At 57.7% G+C, this 15709-nt stretch overlaps 2 protein-coding genes across 6 annotated transcripts in view; both read right to left on the bottom strand.

Moving 5' to 3' along the window:
• Positions 1 to 12: 12 nt before the first annotated feature.
• LOC311425845 (uncharacterized protein) lies at positions 13 to 6292 on the bottom strand. Of its 5 annotated transcripts, none has more exons than XR_014686447.1 (7): positions 4844 to 5326; positions 4046 to 4628; positions 3536 to 3644; positions 2834 to 3360; positions 1194 to 1395; positions 1004 to 1118; positions 13 to 542 (listed from the first exon to the last, which is right to left on the bottom strand). XR_014686447.1 is itself a non-coding variant. In XM_084501880.1 (6 exons), the coding sequence occupies exons 2-4, from the start codon at positions 4143 to 4145 to the stop codon at positions 3207 to 3209; spliced, it is 363 nt and encodes a 120-aa protein (XP_084358006.1). In that variant the 5' UTR covers positions 4146 to 4628; positions 4844 to 5326; the 3' UTR covers positions 13 to 542; positions 1194 to 1395; positions 2834 to 3206. The 5 variants fall into 5 exon arrangements, 1 of the variants encoding a protein (XP_084358006.1); XR_014686446.1 differs by lacking the exon at positions 1004 to 1118 and adding an exon at positions 6108 to 6292 and having other exon boundaries at positions 60 to 542; positions 4844 to 5180; XR_014686448.1 differs by lacking the exon at positions 1004 to 1118 and having other exon boundaries at positions 1194 to 1392.
• Positions 6293 to 9533: 3241 nt separating this feature from the next.
• Positions 9534 to 15709, bottom strand: part of LOC311425841 (uncharacterized protein) — a 41095-nt gene continuing 34919 nt past the window's right edge. Inside the window, exon 9 of the mRNA XM_084501876.1 lies at positions 9534 to 13580. Within this exon, the coding sequence (XP_084358002.1) occupies positions 13134 to 13580 (447 nt within the window). The 3' untranslated portion in view covers positions 9534 to 13133. The remainder of the gene's footprint in view (positions 13581 to 15709) is intronic.

Here is a 15709-nt window from a genome sequence, read left to right as displayed (position 1 = left end):
AGCGTTGGACCTCACGGTCCTCGCAGAGTCACGGAGCAGCGTTGGGACCTCATGGCCCTCGCAGTGTCACGGCGCACCGCTGGGACCTCATGGCCCTCGCAGCGTCACGGAGAGGTGTAGTGACCTCACGGCTTGGCACAGTGTCACAGCAGAGTTCCGCAGATATTCTGCACCTCTGCTCACGCTTCTTGCTCAGAGGTTTTCAGGTGAAACTCTTGTTTTACCCGATTTCCAGTGGTGATTTATCTGGATGCAGAATCTGTCTTTGAGACCTAATGATTCCCTAAATTGCCAAGGTGATGGCATTCACGCTCTGCGGGTGTCAACTCGCAGGCTGGCAGCCAGCTGGAAGAGTTGACACGGTGTCTGCGGGCTTCGAAGGGCGCTTTCCTTTGCGAAGGAAGACACAGTGAGAAATGTGGCTGGGTTTTGCTCCTTTTGTTGAACCTCTTCTCTCTTCTTCCCCGCCTCTGAATGCGGCCATTACTTCCAAGGGGCTGACCAGTCTCCCAGCGCGGTTGTAAAAGCAGCAGCACACTCATCTGTGATGACCAGAGAAACCAGTGATGATGTTGATGTGCACCACTCGGTCATAAATAATGACAGTAAGCGTCTTGTGCTGCACAGTCACCATCCCAGTTCCAGCACAGCTGTCCCACTACGTGCACTGCTGTCCCAGTACCAGCAGCGCTGCCCCACCAAGCTGTACTAGTACCAGCAGCATGGCCCCAGTAAGAGCATCACCACCCGACTACCAACATCACCGTCCCACTTCCAGTACCACCTCCAGCACCTTGATTGCCCCCAGCTCCAGTACTGGTATCCCCATGGGGCCCCAGCACCACTACTGGCATCTCTGTCCAGGACTGCTAGCAGCATCCCCAACTTGCTGCCAGCACGCACAGCACCAGCATCCCCACCCCGTGCTGGTATTGGCAACTCCAGCCCCAGCAGCACCAGCCCCAGCATCCCCCAGCCCACCACGAGCACCCCAGACACGCACCTCCTGGGGACCCTTACAGACAGCCACACCATTGGCTCCCCATCACAGCTCCACGGTACCAGTGGCGGTACCACAGGCCCCGCTTCCACCACAGAAGGGAGCAGCATTTGCACCCCTGCAAAAGACAGGAGGTGGAAAACAACCAAAGAAAGGAAACCCTAATAACCTGAAAGTACCCCAAGCTACTCACACCCGTCTCCAGCGCCTGCTTGCTGCCCCCATCCCTGGAGCGATGCTGATGCTGTACCACCTGCAGAGATTGGCTTGGCTGACATTTGGGCTCTGCAGCACCTAGATACTCCTTCCTTCCGCTTAATTACCTGGCGGATTGCCCTGAGGCTCGTGGACCACACCACGCTGAGGTATTGAGTAGCCAGTGCCTGCGACAACTGCTGCAATCAAACACAGAAGAGAAACATTCCCCTCGCATGGTGTGATCTACCTCTTCCTTAGTGACCTGCAGCGACTGGAAGGGGCTCAGGCAATGATGAGGGACCTAGGCATGAGCCAGAGCCAAAACTCACCGATTTTGCTGCCTCCGATGCTGCATAAGCATGCAGCAGGCAACTGCTGCAAGCAGAAGGGGAACCAAGAATGCCGCAGCGCCTTCTATGCAGTAACTTCGGAAATTTGGGGGCTCTGCAGTGTTGGCATTGTTCTCCCCATCCACGCCTGGAAGAACAATTGTGGACATTGCTGTGTCCTCTGCACTCCTGGTAATCCCACAGGAGGTCTGACATTGCCAGGAAGTGTTCTTTTTCATTTGGGTAGCATCTCTGAGCAAGTGAAAATCCTCAGGCCGCAATGCTTCCTGAGGTTCAGCAGAAGCTGCGGAATCTGACAAAGTCACTGCAACTCAGTGCACATGGAGCCTCCCTGTTGACTCTCAGCTTTGTTTTTCCTCCATCCTTTGTTTTCCCTGCCATAATGCCGAGAGTCCCACGTCTCAGGTTTGCTCCCCCTGCTCTCTGGAGTTCTAAAAGTTCTTAGGTACTTGCCCACCTTCACTGCTCGAAGCACACTTGGAGCCTGAGGGACAAAACTGAACAAAAATCAGGAGCCCTGGAGAGCCAGTGAGGCAGTGCCCCATCTGCACTGGGTCAGGGCATCACTCTGGGCCGCAGTACACCGGAGGGTGGGGTCCCGTTTCCCAGTGTCTGCTCCATGGGCTTCACATGGCCTCTTTCCCCCAAAAGCAAAGTTCCAGAATCCCTGGGAATGGGATTTGGCCATGCCCCACAGAGAGCCCCTGCACCCCACCATAAATGTTTGTTCAGTGTCTTTTGTGTTATAAAAACAAGGAGTTCTGGCCCCCTGCTGTGTCTCTGTCCCAGCAGTAGAGGGCTTGGAATTGGATGCTTCCATCTCCGGGTGGTCTGGAAGCACGGACCAGAACCTCCCAGCCCGTAACTTCTGAGCTGTAGGCTCTCTCTCGGCCTCTTCCCAAATCCTCTCTCGAGGCCGGCCAGCAGCAGGGTTCAGCTCTGCCAGGCCCACCCACAAAGCCCCTCTCTTCCCACCCGGCCTGGAAACCAGCACCCAGCTGCAAACACACACTCCTCTCGGGCCAAGAGCAGCCTCCTGCTTCCTTAGGCCTTCTAAATGCTGCCAAATAACGTGTGTCTGCATGTGTGTGCCTGGTGTGTCTGCGTGGCAACAGAAGGGAGCTTGAGGGACTTGAGGCTAGCCATGGAGGAGCCGAAGGTTCTGCTTGGATCGAAGCAACCCCCGGCTCAAAACTGAGATCTCGTTGGAGAGGCCCCGCTGTCCCCAGAACTACTTTCCTCCAAGGCTTGAGCCCCCAAGGGAACAGGGATGTGGATCACTCACCTCTTTTGCCACCTCTGACGGCGTTCTTGCAGCTCCGAGCAATCAAAGCTCGGCTCACTGTGGATTGGGCGTCGGCGTCGGGAGCCTGGGTTTGAGCTTTGGCATTTGCAGTTTTGAAGAGCTGGCCCCCTGGTCCGTCTGTGTCCCAGTAGTAGCGGTGTCGTCGCTGGGCTCCTGAGGCATGCTGCCCTCCGAGCTCGGCAGGGACAGCATGGACACGATGGGTGTTTCTAGCGCGCCTGGGGCTTTCTGAGATTCGGGGCGCTTCACTCGCTCCGTCTCTGGCAGGGCTTCCAGGCTGGATAGCTTCCTGACTTCAGGAGGGGCTTTTGCTGCTTTTTGGCCCTTGCTCTCCTGACGTTTTCCACATCCTTCAGCCTTTGCCCGGCCCTGGTCTTGCACCAGTTGCTGTTTTGGGCTCTTGTTTCCATTTCCTCCTGGGCTCTGTTTTGGGCGCAGCTCCTGTCTGCAGCTGGTTGCGCAAAAGCTCCTTTGTGGCAGGAGGCAGCTTGGGCATCAGCGGCAGCCTGCCGAAAGGCCAAAGCGAAAAGAATTCATCCACCTGCACGACATCTTTGGGGCCCCATCTTGCACCTCCCCATGCAGCGCCCGTGGCTGCAGACCCCAAACAGAGGGGCCAGCCCTGAGAAGTGGGGGGCTCCCGGCAGCCTCCTCCCCCCCTCCCGGAGCCTCCAGCCTCACCTCAACGAAGGCTCCTTCTTCTGCTCGGCCTTCCTGTTCCAGGGCTGCACTTTTCCTTGATAAATGACGTTCAAGGTGCCCGGGAAGGGTGGCAGTTCAGGCCGTTTCTCTGGAATCGGCAAGGAGAGATGTCAGAAGCACATTTCCATGACTCTGCTGTACCCGGGACACGCCGGGTGCTGAGGCCTCCTCCTGCGCTGTCCCAGGGGCCGCTGTGCTCCCCTCCCAGCCTCCATCTCCAGGGGCCTCGGCCCTCCTTGGCACCAGCCTCAGCCGGCTCAATCTTAGGCCGTGACGTGGTTTGGGGGCCAAGTTCTGGCAGAGAGGAGCTGGGTACAGCCAATTTTAGGGGTGTTTCGGATCCCCGACCTCCTGCAGCACCCAGGGCCGGGCACCTTGGGCACGTCACACGCCGGGGCTCCATTTTGGAGGCCCGGAGACAAGAGGCTGTGCTGAGCTGGCGCGAAGCTGTGGCACAAGAGGCGCCAGCAGCCGCTTTGTATCTCTCACCTTGGCTGGAAGACGACAACACAGCCTGTTCCTTCTCCTGCCCGACGTCCCTGCGGGCCTTGAGCTGCTCCCTGGGTGATAGCTGGGGCGCTCTGTCCATTTGAAAGCTGGCAAAAGAAGAGATCGGCGTGACCCAGGGCACCACCACTGCCCCCGATCTCACGGAGACATTTTCACGTTGCCATAGAGGCCCCGTCCCCAAGAACCGTCCTGGGAAGTGGGCAACAAAGAAGCCCAGGCCTCGATGGGAAGCAGGCGTTGCCTCAGCTCCTCCATCTGTCCGCTCAGATCCACCTCCCTGGCTGGGCACCCATGGGTGCAAGGAGCAAACGCTACTGAGCCCGAGCAGCGGCCATAGCGGTCACGAGCGGAAGACGATGACACGGCCAGAGAAGGTCAGGGAGGCCACGGCTGACACCCGCGACACCACCATGTCCATCAGCTGGGGGACCTGCAGGGGAGGAGCAAGGAGATGGCAAATGTCCTCTGCCTGGCCTCTGCTCGGTCCTGGAGGTGCTCCCGGTGCTCAGCTGGAGGTGCTCCCGGATGGAGGCTGACAGTGCATCCCAGACACATGAGCTCTCTGGAAGGCAAAGAAAATCAGGTCACGTGCTGCTTCTGGTGGCTGCCAGCCTTCCAGCACCCCCGCCCCCGCGTTTTGGTGGCAGAGGAAAAGAGCTGTCACATCTCCGTCCCCAAACGGAGACTCCCCCGAGTTGACCACAGAGCCAGGTCCTCCCCACAGAAAGCCCCAGATGAGGGTCAGCCGCGCTCCTGTAGTGCTGGGGGTGCTCGCACCTTGGTCACTGACGCCTCATATCGCAGAGACGTGCTCCATAGCACTGTTCTCCCAGCAGTCTAACGTGGAACGCCTCGTGCGAGCAGCTTGCTCCTTGCTGGCATCAGCCACCTGGGAGCTCCTCCTGCCCGAACGTCTCGGTACCTCTGGCGCAGGACCCATCGCGCAGCCTCTTGTCGATGGCCGTGTCGCGGTGACATCGTGGTGACGCGGGCAGTGCTGGCTGCTGCCCGCGGTGACGGCGGCACCAACAGGCTGCTGCCTGCCCAGGCACCTCTGTGCTGGGGGGAGGACATCAAAGAGTCGGAGGAATCGGAGGAGTCGCGCAATCGAGTCCTAAAATTGGAGAAATTGGAGAAATTGGAATCATAGGAATAGAATCGCGGAATGGCAGAAATGGCAGAATAGGAGAAATCCCAGAATCCTAGAATTAGAGAAATCAGAGCAGCCTCAGAAGTGGAATCGTAGGTGGAGGGAGATTGGTGGGACCTGAGGGGGGGAGGGCGTGGAGCCATGGGGGACACTGGGACATATGGGACCGGGGGGACATTTGGACACGGAGGGGACGTGGGTTGGGGGGACATGGGGACACGGGGGGGGACGCGTGGGGCTGCAGTGGGACATGGGATTTGGGGATGCCTAGACGTGGTAGGGACACTGGGGGCCCGAGGGGATATGGGGGACATGGAGGGGACGTATGGGAGTGGGGCGACGTGGGGGGACATTGGCACATATGGGACTGGGGGAACATGGGGTGTTTTGGTGGAGGGAGGTCTGCAGGAGGTGTTTGGGGAGGCTTGCGGGGGGGCTTGAGAGGTTTGGGGGCTCCTGGTGGATTGTGGGGGGGAGCTGAGGGGGCCCTGGCAGGTTTCTGGAGGGAGTTTGGGGCTGCGTGGGAGTCTGGGGGAGGGGTGGAGGCTCTGGGGAAGGGTTGGGGAGGCCGGGGGGTGTTTGGCGGGGGCCCTGGCAGTGGTTGGGGGGCTCTGGAGGATTTTCTCGGGGGGGGGTTGCGGAGGGGGACTTGAGGCGTTGGGGGGGGGCCCTGGTGGGTGCTGGGGGGGACCCTGAGGGTGCTTGGGCGGGGCCGGGGGGGGCCCAGGACGGTGTCTGTGGGGCCCTGGTGGGCCTCTGAGGGGTGTTTGGGGGGGGGGGGAACCTGCTTTTTGGGGGGGTGTCCTGGGGGCTGCTCGCGCGGGGTAGGGCTGGATTTTTCTGGGGGCCCCCTGGGGAGATTTGGGGCCCCTGGGGGTGTTTGGGGGGTACCTTTTTGGGGTCCGCACGCTCCGGAGGCGCCTCCCGCTTCTCGCCCTCGCTGAGGCGGCAGCTCTCAGCCAATCAAGGTGCGGCTGCTGCCCGCCCCGCTTCCTGAGTGGCTGCCACTGCCCGCCTCCAGCCATCACCAGCCAATCAGGGGCGAGGCTTTTCCCGCCCATTGCCCCCTCCGCCGCTTTCCCTCCTCCCCAAAATGGCGGCGCTCACGGGCCGCGGCTGAGGCGCTGAAGAGCCGCCGCCGCCTCGTCCACGCGTCGCAGCCCTGCTGCAGCCTCCCCGGCCCGCCCACTTCCCCGTTTTCCCCCCTTTTTAGTCTTTTTCTCTTCGTGTTCTTCTTTTCTTTGGTTGTGGGGCCCAGGGGGCAGCGCTGTGAGCAGAGGCGTCCCCTCACGGAGGCTTTCCCCACGCGCGCGGCCGCCCTTTTGAGGCCAGAGGGGTGCGGCTGGTATGCGTTTTTATTCTCCTTTACAGTTACAGTCCCCCAAAAATGACCCCGGGGGTGGTCTCTGGCTGAGGGGGGGCCGCTAAAATGCGTGAAAAAGCCCCCGTTTGGGGAATTCCAAGCCTCTGAAAACCGGAATCTGCTGGGTTTGGTGCTGAGCCGCAGGCTGTGGTGCCTGGCTAAGCCGCGTTTGTCATTTTTGTGAGTGAAAAGCTGAGAAAGGCAGAGAGGGAGCGGGTGAGAAAGGAGGTCGCCTTCTGCTTCGGGTGGTTTTCTTCGCTTTTGCTGGTTCTGGGTTATTTCTGGCTGCGTTTGCCGGCTGCCGCAGCTGCTCCTCCCCGTGCAGGCCAGCCCCAGCCTTGGGGAGCCAAAAGTTGTGATTCTGGGGGAGGAAAACAAACAAACAAACAAACAAACAAAAAAGCAACCAACCAAACAAAAAAACCACCTGTCTCTGTGGCTCTGCCATTTCCAGCCCTCCGTGCCCATACCCAGCACCAACTCTTCTGTAGCTTTTCCCAGTCAGCAAGGAGTGGAAAAGCCCTTTCTGGACCCATTTTGCCTCCACTGAACAGGGCTTTGCTTGGCAGTAGGAATCCTGATTTAAAGATCAAAGCCGAGATTTCCTGAAGTGGTATATTCTTTATTGCAGCGCTGGATGCCCGGGGGATCTTTCCGCCTATCGTGCATGTTGGAAGCGGCAAACTATCTCCTATTTATACAGCGAAACAGTGAATATTCTATTAGTGCCTATCCATATTCATTACCTAAGCCCGCCTACTCTCGCTTCGTATGCTAATTAGCTTATCAGTCCTTGCGCTTGCGCAAAGCCTTCCAAGACTCGTGGGCCGGGGTCTTCGGGATGTGGGCAGTGGTCTTTGGGAGGAAGGCCGTAGGTCTTCCTCGTGATGCACTTTTCACCTTTTGCTTAATCAGTTGTTTCCCGAGCTGTAAAAATGCTGAGTTGGCTTTCGGCCTAACTGAGGGTCGGCAGATAACAGGATGTCTCAGTTAACAAGACATAGCAGACAGTTGACTCAAGTTATCTCCAGTCTCAGCCTGACTGAGGGCTAACAGATAACGGGATGTTTTCAAATAACAAGATGCTTCACCATAACAGAAGGACAACAGATAACAAGATGTCATTTACTTTGTTCTCATTAATTGTTAACCACAAGATTTATTCTATTCTAAAGTGAGTCTCTACAATATCAATACGTAGAGAACTGTTCAGGATGTGCAACCATTTTCCCTAAAAGGGATAGGGGGGTGGGGGAGATTTCCACGTGCTGCTGGTGACGTCGGTGTCTTTGCGCCTGTGTTGGCACAGTGACGCTGGGGCTAAAAAGTGATGTTGAAGAACTGCAGCAGGTGACAGCTTTGTGCTGTGTTGTGTGATTTTGAGGGAAAAACTTCCCGAAAGCCCGGCACGTGGCTGGGTCTGCCCTCAGTGCTGCTGATGGGCTCCTGGGGGCAGTGGGGGCCTTCTCTGGGTCCTGGGGGTCCGTGGGGACAGCAGGACCCCTGGGTGGTGGTGGCAGGACGTGGTGTCTGCCCCCAGTTCTGGGCCCGTTCCTGCCCCAGACCATGGGTGAGTGTCCTGAGGTCCCTGTCCCCGGTGTCCCAGCCCACCTGGGTCCCTCGACGGCTGCACTGGCCTCGTGTGTCTCCAGTTTGGGGTCACCCAACTGGGAGGTGCTGGGGGAAGCTGTGGTCGATGGAGCCGTTGGGGTGGGTGACACAGCTCTGCCCTCCAGGGGAAATCTTAGGTTGACTTTTTAAATGTTTTGCAGCCTGGAATTGAGTCATCCCCAGAAGGTAGACACGCGCACACCCCCCCAAAAGGAGATGGCCATCTCCTCCGTGGTGCTGAGGCAGCAGCATGTGGAGAGCAAGAGACTGGGCTCCGGTCCTTCCGCGATGGTTCAGGTAAGCCAGCTCTAAACAGCCCTTTCCTATTTCCTGTAGGAAAGAGCCTATTTGGTCTTGGGTGTCAGGTAGCAAGGAGTAGGTGGGGGGCAGAATACGCCCCCTCTCCTGCTGCTGACCTTGGTCTCTGCAGCGTTTTGCTTTCTTTTCTGGGAGAAAGTGACTGCTTGTCTAATTAGTCAATTCTGTCCTCTCTGTGATTCCCAGGTCTCTGCCATCGCTTGGTGTCTGAGCAAATTGCTCCCGCTCTGCTGTCCCAAAGTGGCCAGGAGTGAGAAGAGGAGGTAGGGAGGTCCGAGAGGGTGTCAAGATGAGAACATCCTTGCTCCATCTCTCAGAGCAGGGAAGCACCAGGACGAGGCAGGAGGGGGCACTGCCACGGCAGAAGGGGAGAAGCCAGCACAGAGGAAGAGCTTTTCCAGGAGAACTGAGGTGGGAGAAACAGAGCTCCTCCAGCAGCTGCTGCTCCTCCTCCCCTGCACCAAGAGGTGCTTGAGAGCCTTCCGCCACTGGGATGAGGATTTGGGGGGAGTCGAGGCAAAATGATGACAGTAGGCCTCAGGGGGAGCGTTAAGAAAGCCGCTGGCGCGTGTGGCGTGAGCGACCACCGAGCAGAGCGGTGCCGTGGGCTGGCAGCAGCCTGGAAATAGGCGAGGAAAAGATTTGTGCCCTCAACTCTGCCACTTCCCTCAGGGCTGATGAGTAAAGGGTGCAGAGGGCTGTGAAAACACAGTCAAGAAACAGAGCAAAAAGAAATAGGAGCAGGTCCGGGAAAAAAATACAGAGAGAAATGTCGAGGGAAGACGGAAGGGTAAGCAAGGTTAGAGTGTTAGCAGCAAACGTTAGCTGATTCTTTGCTGGGAGTTTCAGATGCGGGGCTCAGGGGCAGAAGCATTCAGTACTTGGACTAAGCTGACCATCAAAGCCTGCAATTTGCCATCAAAAGCCACCGATGAGCATTTACCCAAACAAGGCTAGCCATCAAAAGTTGAAATTCTCGAGCAATAGAATCCCCCTCAAACCCAAATGAGTCTTAAGTGCCGCAATTGCTGTGCAGAATTTTACTTGACAAGCAGAAGCACTTGGAAAAATCATTTTACTTGGCAGGTTCCGTTGTGGCAGCGCAGCCCAGCGGGATGGAAATGGTGCTGTCTTTTTCTCCCCAGCTGCCGTCGCATCCTCTCCTTTCCCCTCCAGGGACGTGCAGGTTTTCTCCACGTTGCTCTGAGGGCAGCTTCCCAGCTCTTGTCCCAGCAAGGGGAGGTTCCTGGCCATGGAGGCCGTGGAGAAGGTCCCTCAGCTGGAAACATCATCATGTTTCCTCCACTGTCTCGTCATCCGCTGTCAGATGGATTTCTGTGAAGGGAGTGAGAGTGAGCAAAAACTGCTACAGGTTTTTGGGGCTCTTTGCCCACACGCGGGCCCCGCGGATGGCTTCAGGTCCCGCCGTTTCCCTCCCTCTGCTCACCCCATCCCCAGACCCGGCCAGCAGCAGGGTTCAGCTCTGCCAGGCCCACCCACAAAGCCCCTCTCTTCCCACCCGGCCTGGAAACCAGCACCCAGCTGCAAACACACACTCCTCTCGGGCCAAGAGCAGCCTCCTGCTTCCTTAGGCCTTCTAAATGCTGCCAAATAACGTGTGTCTGCATGTGTGTGCCTGGTGTGTCTGCGTGGCAACAGAAGGGAGCTTGAGGGACTTGAGGCTAGCCATGGAGGAGCCGAAGGTTCTGCTTGGATCGAAGCAACCCCCGGCTCAAAACTGAGATCTCGTTGGAGAGGCCCCGCTGTCCCCAGAACTACTTTCCTCCAAGGCTTGAGCCCCCAAGGGAACAGGGATGTGGATCACTCACCTCTTTTGCCACCTCTGACGGTGTTCTTGCAGCTCCGAGCAATCAAAGCTTGGCTCACCAGGGACTGGGCGGCGGCGTCGGGAGCCTGGGTTTGAGCTCTGGCGACTGAGGATGCACAGAGCTGGCCCCCTGGTCCGTCTCTTTCCCAGAAGTAGAGGGGTCGCTGGGCTCCTTCGGCAGGCTGGCTCTACTACCTACAGGCAACGGCGTCGGGAGCCTGGGTTTGAGCTCTGGTGGCTGAGGATGCGCAGAGCTGGCCCCCTTGTGTATCTGTGTCCCAGAAATAGAGGGCTCGCTGGGCTCCTTGGGCGGTCTGGCTCTACTAGGATAAGGGCACAGCTCCACGTCCAAAGGTTTGAACTTCGGCATTTTGTGCTTCTTGGGTGGACTGGATCTACTACCTGTAGGCAATGGCGTAGAGGGCCCGAATAGGAGCTTTGGTTGTTGCTGAAGCTCAGAGCTGGCCCCCTGGTGTGTCTGTGTTCCAGTAGTAGAGGGGTCGCTGGGCTCCTTTGACAGGCTGGCTCTACTACCTACAGGCAACGGCAAAGAGGGCTTGGGTAGGAGCTTTGGTTGTTGAAGTTGCGCAGATCTGGCCCCCAGGTCCATCTGTGTCCGAGAAGTAGAGGGGTCGCTGGGCTCCTTCGGCAGGCTGGCTCACTTAGCTACAGGCAGCAGCGTTTAGAGCCTGGGTTTGAGCTTTGGTTGTTGAAGTTGCACAGAGCTGGCCCCCTGGTCCGTTGGTGTTCCACAAATAGAGGGCTCGCTGGGCTCCTTGGGCGGTCTGGCTCTACTAGGATAAGGGCACAGCTCCACGTCCAAAGGTTTGAACTTTGGGATTTTATACTTCTTGGGCGGACTAGGTGGAGGCATTCGCGGAGAGGGCCCGAATTGGAGCTTTGGTCGTGGCTGAATCTCAAAGCTGGCCCACTTGTCCGTCTCTGAGAAGTAGAGGGGTCGCTGGGCTCCTTTCGCAGGCTGGCTCTACTACCTACAGGCAACGGTGTAGAGGGCCTGCGTAGGAGCTTTGGTGCTTGATGTTGAGCAGAGCTGGCCCCCTGGTCCATCGGTGTTCCAGAAATAGAGGTGTCGCTGGGCTCCTTGGGCGGTCTGGCTCTACTAGGATAAGGGCACAGCTCCACGTCCAAAGGTTTGAACTTCGGCATTTTGTGCTTCTTGGGTGGACTGGATCTACTACCCGTAGGCAATGGCGTAGAGGGCCCGAATAGGAGCTTTGGTGGTTGCAGATGCTCAGAGCTGGCCCCCTGTCATTTCCAATGAAGCGGGGTGTGAGCTCCCTGCAGACCCGCAGCCCCCTGCCCATAGGTTACTGGGAAAGCCTGATGAGCAAGCAGGGCTCAGGAATTCAAAGTCCTGAGCGTCTGCCGCCTCTCTGGCTATCGCCTGCTAATTAACCCTTTCTATCTCCTGTGGGGGGGGCTTTGGCAGTGGCTTAATGGGAGCCTTACGGCTCTCCCTGGGCGTATCGTCTTTCGGTTTTAAAATGAGTCGCCCCACCACCTCCTCCTCGCTGTCGGAGACCACGTCTTCTGCTCCTGAGACTTGTATCCCAGTTTTGACCCTGGTCGGAAGGGGTGGCGCCGTAGGCTGTGCCGATGGGTGCGTGGCTTAACAGTTATCGGTCTCCCAGACGGTGGTATAGGCGAGTAATCGCCCCCCACCGAGAACAGCCCCTCTGATTCTCGGGGCTGACCTCCTAATTGTGGGTAGCCACAACTGCAACTTGCTGTTCTAACTTGTATCTTTTCAAACTATTAATAGTTTCCCGCCACGGTTTCATTCATTTTTTAACCATTTTCTCATCATCTCTAGCTAAATCCCACAAGCAGTCCCCATAAGTTCTCCATTCTTCCCCATCAAAGTATGACTCAGGGTTACAAAAAACCCCCTTTGCTACCCCAAAGGCTATAAGCCCTGGAATATGCTTAACTCCTTCTACCCCTCGCTTTTCTGAAAAGCATTGCAGTAAGTTGAGGGCTACCTCCTTATCCATAGTGCCAGCCTTTTCTCCGCGTCTACTCGCGCCGCGTCTGTCCGCGATTTGTGCAGCTCCGTGTCTAACCACGCTGGTAGCCCTCCGGACCATGCAGACCCCTTTTGGTTGGTCTAGGCAACCTTCTGCCCTCCGATTTGCTGCTAATCGGTGCTTGTTCTCACCACGCTTCTGGGTTCCATGTTGTCCCTGTTCGGGTGCCACTTGCGGGTGCGGGACCCGCTGAGTTTGGCGCAGGGAAGCAAGTGATCGACTCAATATGAGTGGTAATACAAGCTTCAATTTTATTGCACAGGTATCCGTATATTTATACACACGGCCATAATTATGCCTACTGGTCACTATCCTATTGGCTAAGCCTAGAAGTGTTGCAAAGATAGTGTTCCTCCTCCTTGCGGTTACAGCGCATAAGCTACTTCCTCATCTTCCCGGGCCTCACATCCACCTGTTTATCTCTCTCAAGGACAGAGTGCTCCTTGCATATTTCACACGAGTGCTTCTCATCCGGCCTACTCCATGCGTATAAACTCGGCATTTTCATTGCCTTGCTTGTAGAATTCCTCTAGGGACCCGTGCCCTTGCTCTTTGAGCCATTCTTCAACAGGTGTCCCAGTAGTAGAGGCGTCGCAGGGCTCCTTCGGCAGGCTGGCTCTACTACCTACAGGCAACGGCGTAGAGGACCTGGGTTTGAGCTTTGGTTGTTGAAGTTGCACAGAGCTGGCCCCCTGGTCCGTCTCTGTCCCAGTAGTAGAGGGGTCGCTGGGCTCCTTCGGCAGGCTGGCTCACTTACCTACAGGCAACGGCTTCGGGTGCCTGGGTTTGAGCTTTGGCATTTCCACTTGTGAAGAGCTGGCCCCCTGGTCCGTCTGTGTCCCAGTAGTAGCGGTGCTCGGACTGGCTCTAATACCTATAGGCCACGCCGTAGGGGGCCTGGGTAGGAGCTTTGGCAGTTGATGCTCAGAACTTGCCCCCTGGTGTGTCCCTGTCCCAGAAGCAGAGGGCTTGGAATTGGATGCTTCCATCTCCGGGTGGTCTGGAAGCACGGACCAGAACCTCCCAGCCCGTAACTTCGGCAGTCTTTGGGAGCTGGAGCTCCCTCGCTGGAATCTGCCGCTGTCGTCGCTGGGCTCCTGAGGCATGCTGCCCTCCGAGCTCGGCAGGGACAGCATGGACACGATGGGTGTTTCTAGCGTGCCTGGGGCTTTCTGAGATTCGGGGCGCTTCACTCGCTCCGTCTCTGGCAGGGCTTCCAGGCTGGATAGCTTCCTGACTTCAGGAGGGGCCTTTGCTGCTTTTTGGCCCTTGCTCTTCTGCTGTATTGCAGAGTTTTCAGCCTTTGCCCGGCCCTGGTCTCGCACCTGCTCTTTGAGTGCTGTTTTTGGCTCTTGGTTTGATTTGCTCCTGGGCTCTGTTTTGGGCGCAGCTCCTGTCTGCAGCTGGTTGCGCAAAAGCTCCTTTATGGCAGGAGGCAGCTTGGGCATCAGCGGCAGCCTGCCGAAAGGCCAAAGCGAAAAGAATTCATCCACCTGCACGACATCTTTGGGGCCCCATCTTGCACCTCCCCATGCAGCGCCCGTGGCTGCAGACCCCAAACAGAGGGGCCAGCCCTGAGAAGTGGGGGGCTCCCGGCAGCCTCCTCCCCCCCTCCCGGAGCCTCCAGCCTCACCTCAACGAAGGCTCCTTCGAGCCAGGGCACCACCAGTCTCCACGCTCACCCGCTCACGGAGACATTTGGCAAGGAGCAAACGCTACGGAGCCCGAGCAGCGGCCACAGCCGCAAACATACTCACTCGGGGAAGACGATGACACGGCCAGAGAAGGTCAGGGAGGCCACGGCTGCCACCTGGGACCCCACCATGTCCATCAGCTGGGGGACCTGCAGGGGAGGAGCATGGAGATGGCAAATGTCCTCTGCCTGGCCTCCGCTCGGTCTTGGCGAAGCCCAGGGCAGCGGGAGCCGGCAGGCCAAGAGCTCCAAGCCAAGAGGTCTTGGTGGGCCAAGGGCAAGCATTGCTGCTGCCCCCTTGTGAGGCTGCCCAGGCCGTGGGGAAAACAAAACCCTCACCTTGCAAAGAGCCTTCTGAAGGCTCCCCTGTTCTGACAGGCTCTCCAAGAAGTCGTAATAGAACTTGATTTCCACCCTCGTGCCTTCGATGAGGAGCACCCCGATGTCCTTCAGGACAAGGGCGATGTTGTCCCCCTTCCCCAGGCTGCGAGGGATGAGGGACGTGGTGCCTCGGATGCAGCTCTCCGCCTTCTTCCAGGCCACGGAGGCAGCTGCAGCCACGTCAGGGAATTGGAGGGGCTCCAGCTCCTTATGGCCTGGAAAACGACACGAGAGGGATGGAGTCGCTCACCAGCGGCCCTTCCCCGCGTGTTCCCCAGTGCTGCTCATGGCAGTCGTCACCCAGAAAGGCTTCGGTTTGGGACCTGCTCCGTGCAGGCGACGCTTTGCTTCTGAGAAGCACCTGAGATCCATGCAGCAAGGGATTCCTGCACCCTCTTACCTGGCAGGTACTCCTTGTCGGCTGTGAGGTTGTGGGCGACAACGAGGTTCCTGGCCAGGCAGAACGTGGGCCACTGCACCGTCAGGGACTTGTTCCCATCCTCGACCCGTTTGGAAACAACGTCAAAGCAGCCAAGAGTGGGAATTCGGACGCCCTGCAAGTGGCAGAGAACGGAAGGGCCGAAGGTTAAGGATCAGCCGGAGGTGGTCCCATCCAGGAACGGTGGATGTAGGCTGACACTGCATCCCAGACAGATGATCGCTCTGGAAGGCAAAGAAAGTCGGGTCCCGTGCTGCTTCTGGTGGCTGCCAGCCTTCCAGCACCCCCAGCCCCGTGTCCCCAAGCCCCAGACGGGGGTCAGCCGCGCTCCTGCGGTGCCGGGGGTGCCCGTCCCTTGGTCAGTGACGCCTGGCATCGCGGAGACGTGCTCCATCGCACTGCTCCCCCAACAGTCTAACGTGGTCCGCCTCGTGCAAGCGGCTTGCTCCTTGCTGGCATCAGCCACCTGGGAGCTCCTCCTGCCCGAACGTCTCGGTGTGGGAATAGAAATGTTGTTTTTGCAGAGTTACACGGTTTAGAAGGTGGGAATGCGGTACTGAGATATGCTTACAGTGCTGAGAAAGCTTAGCAGGCGACCTTGTAAAATGCAGACAACCAGACTCCTCAGGACAATTAGGTGAAAATGAGGGTGTCAAGTCAGATAAGTGAAGAAACATGACCACTTCAAGCAGTAAAAATGTCAAAAGAAATTTGAAATTGAACAGGCCGGCAACTGAAGGCCATGCATTGTTTGTGAAGCATCAGATAGATTGTGAACCTGGATTACCCCCTCAGTGGGGAAACAGGGGAGG

This window comes from Aythya ferina (genome assembly GCF_964211825.1).
Source record: "Aythya ferina genome assembly, chromosome: 34".
Lineage (NCBI taxonomy): Eukaryota > Metazoa > Chordata > Aves > Anseriformes > Anatidae > Aythya > Aythya ferina.
The sequence above is the reverse complement of the archived record's forward strand: the minus strand, read 5'-3'. Positions and strand labels throughout refer to the sequence as shown.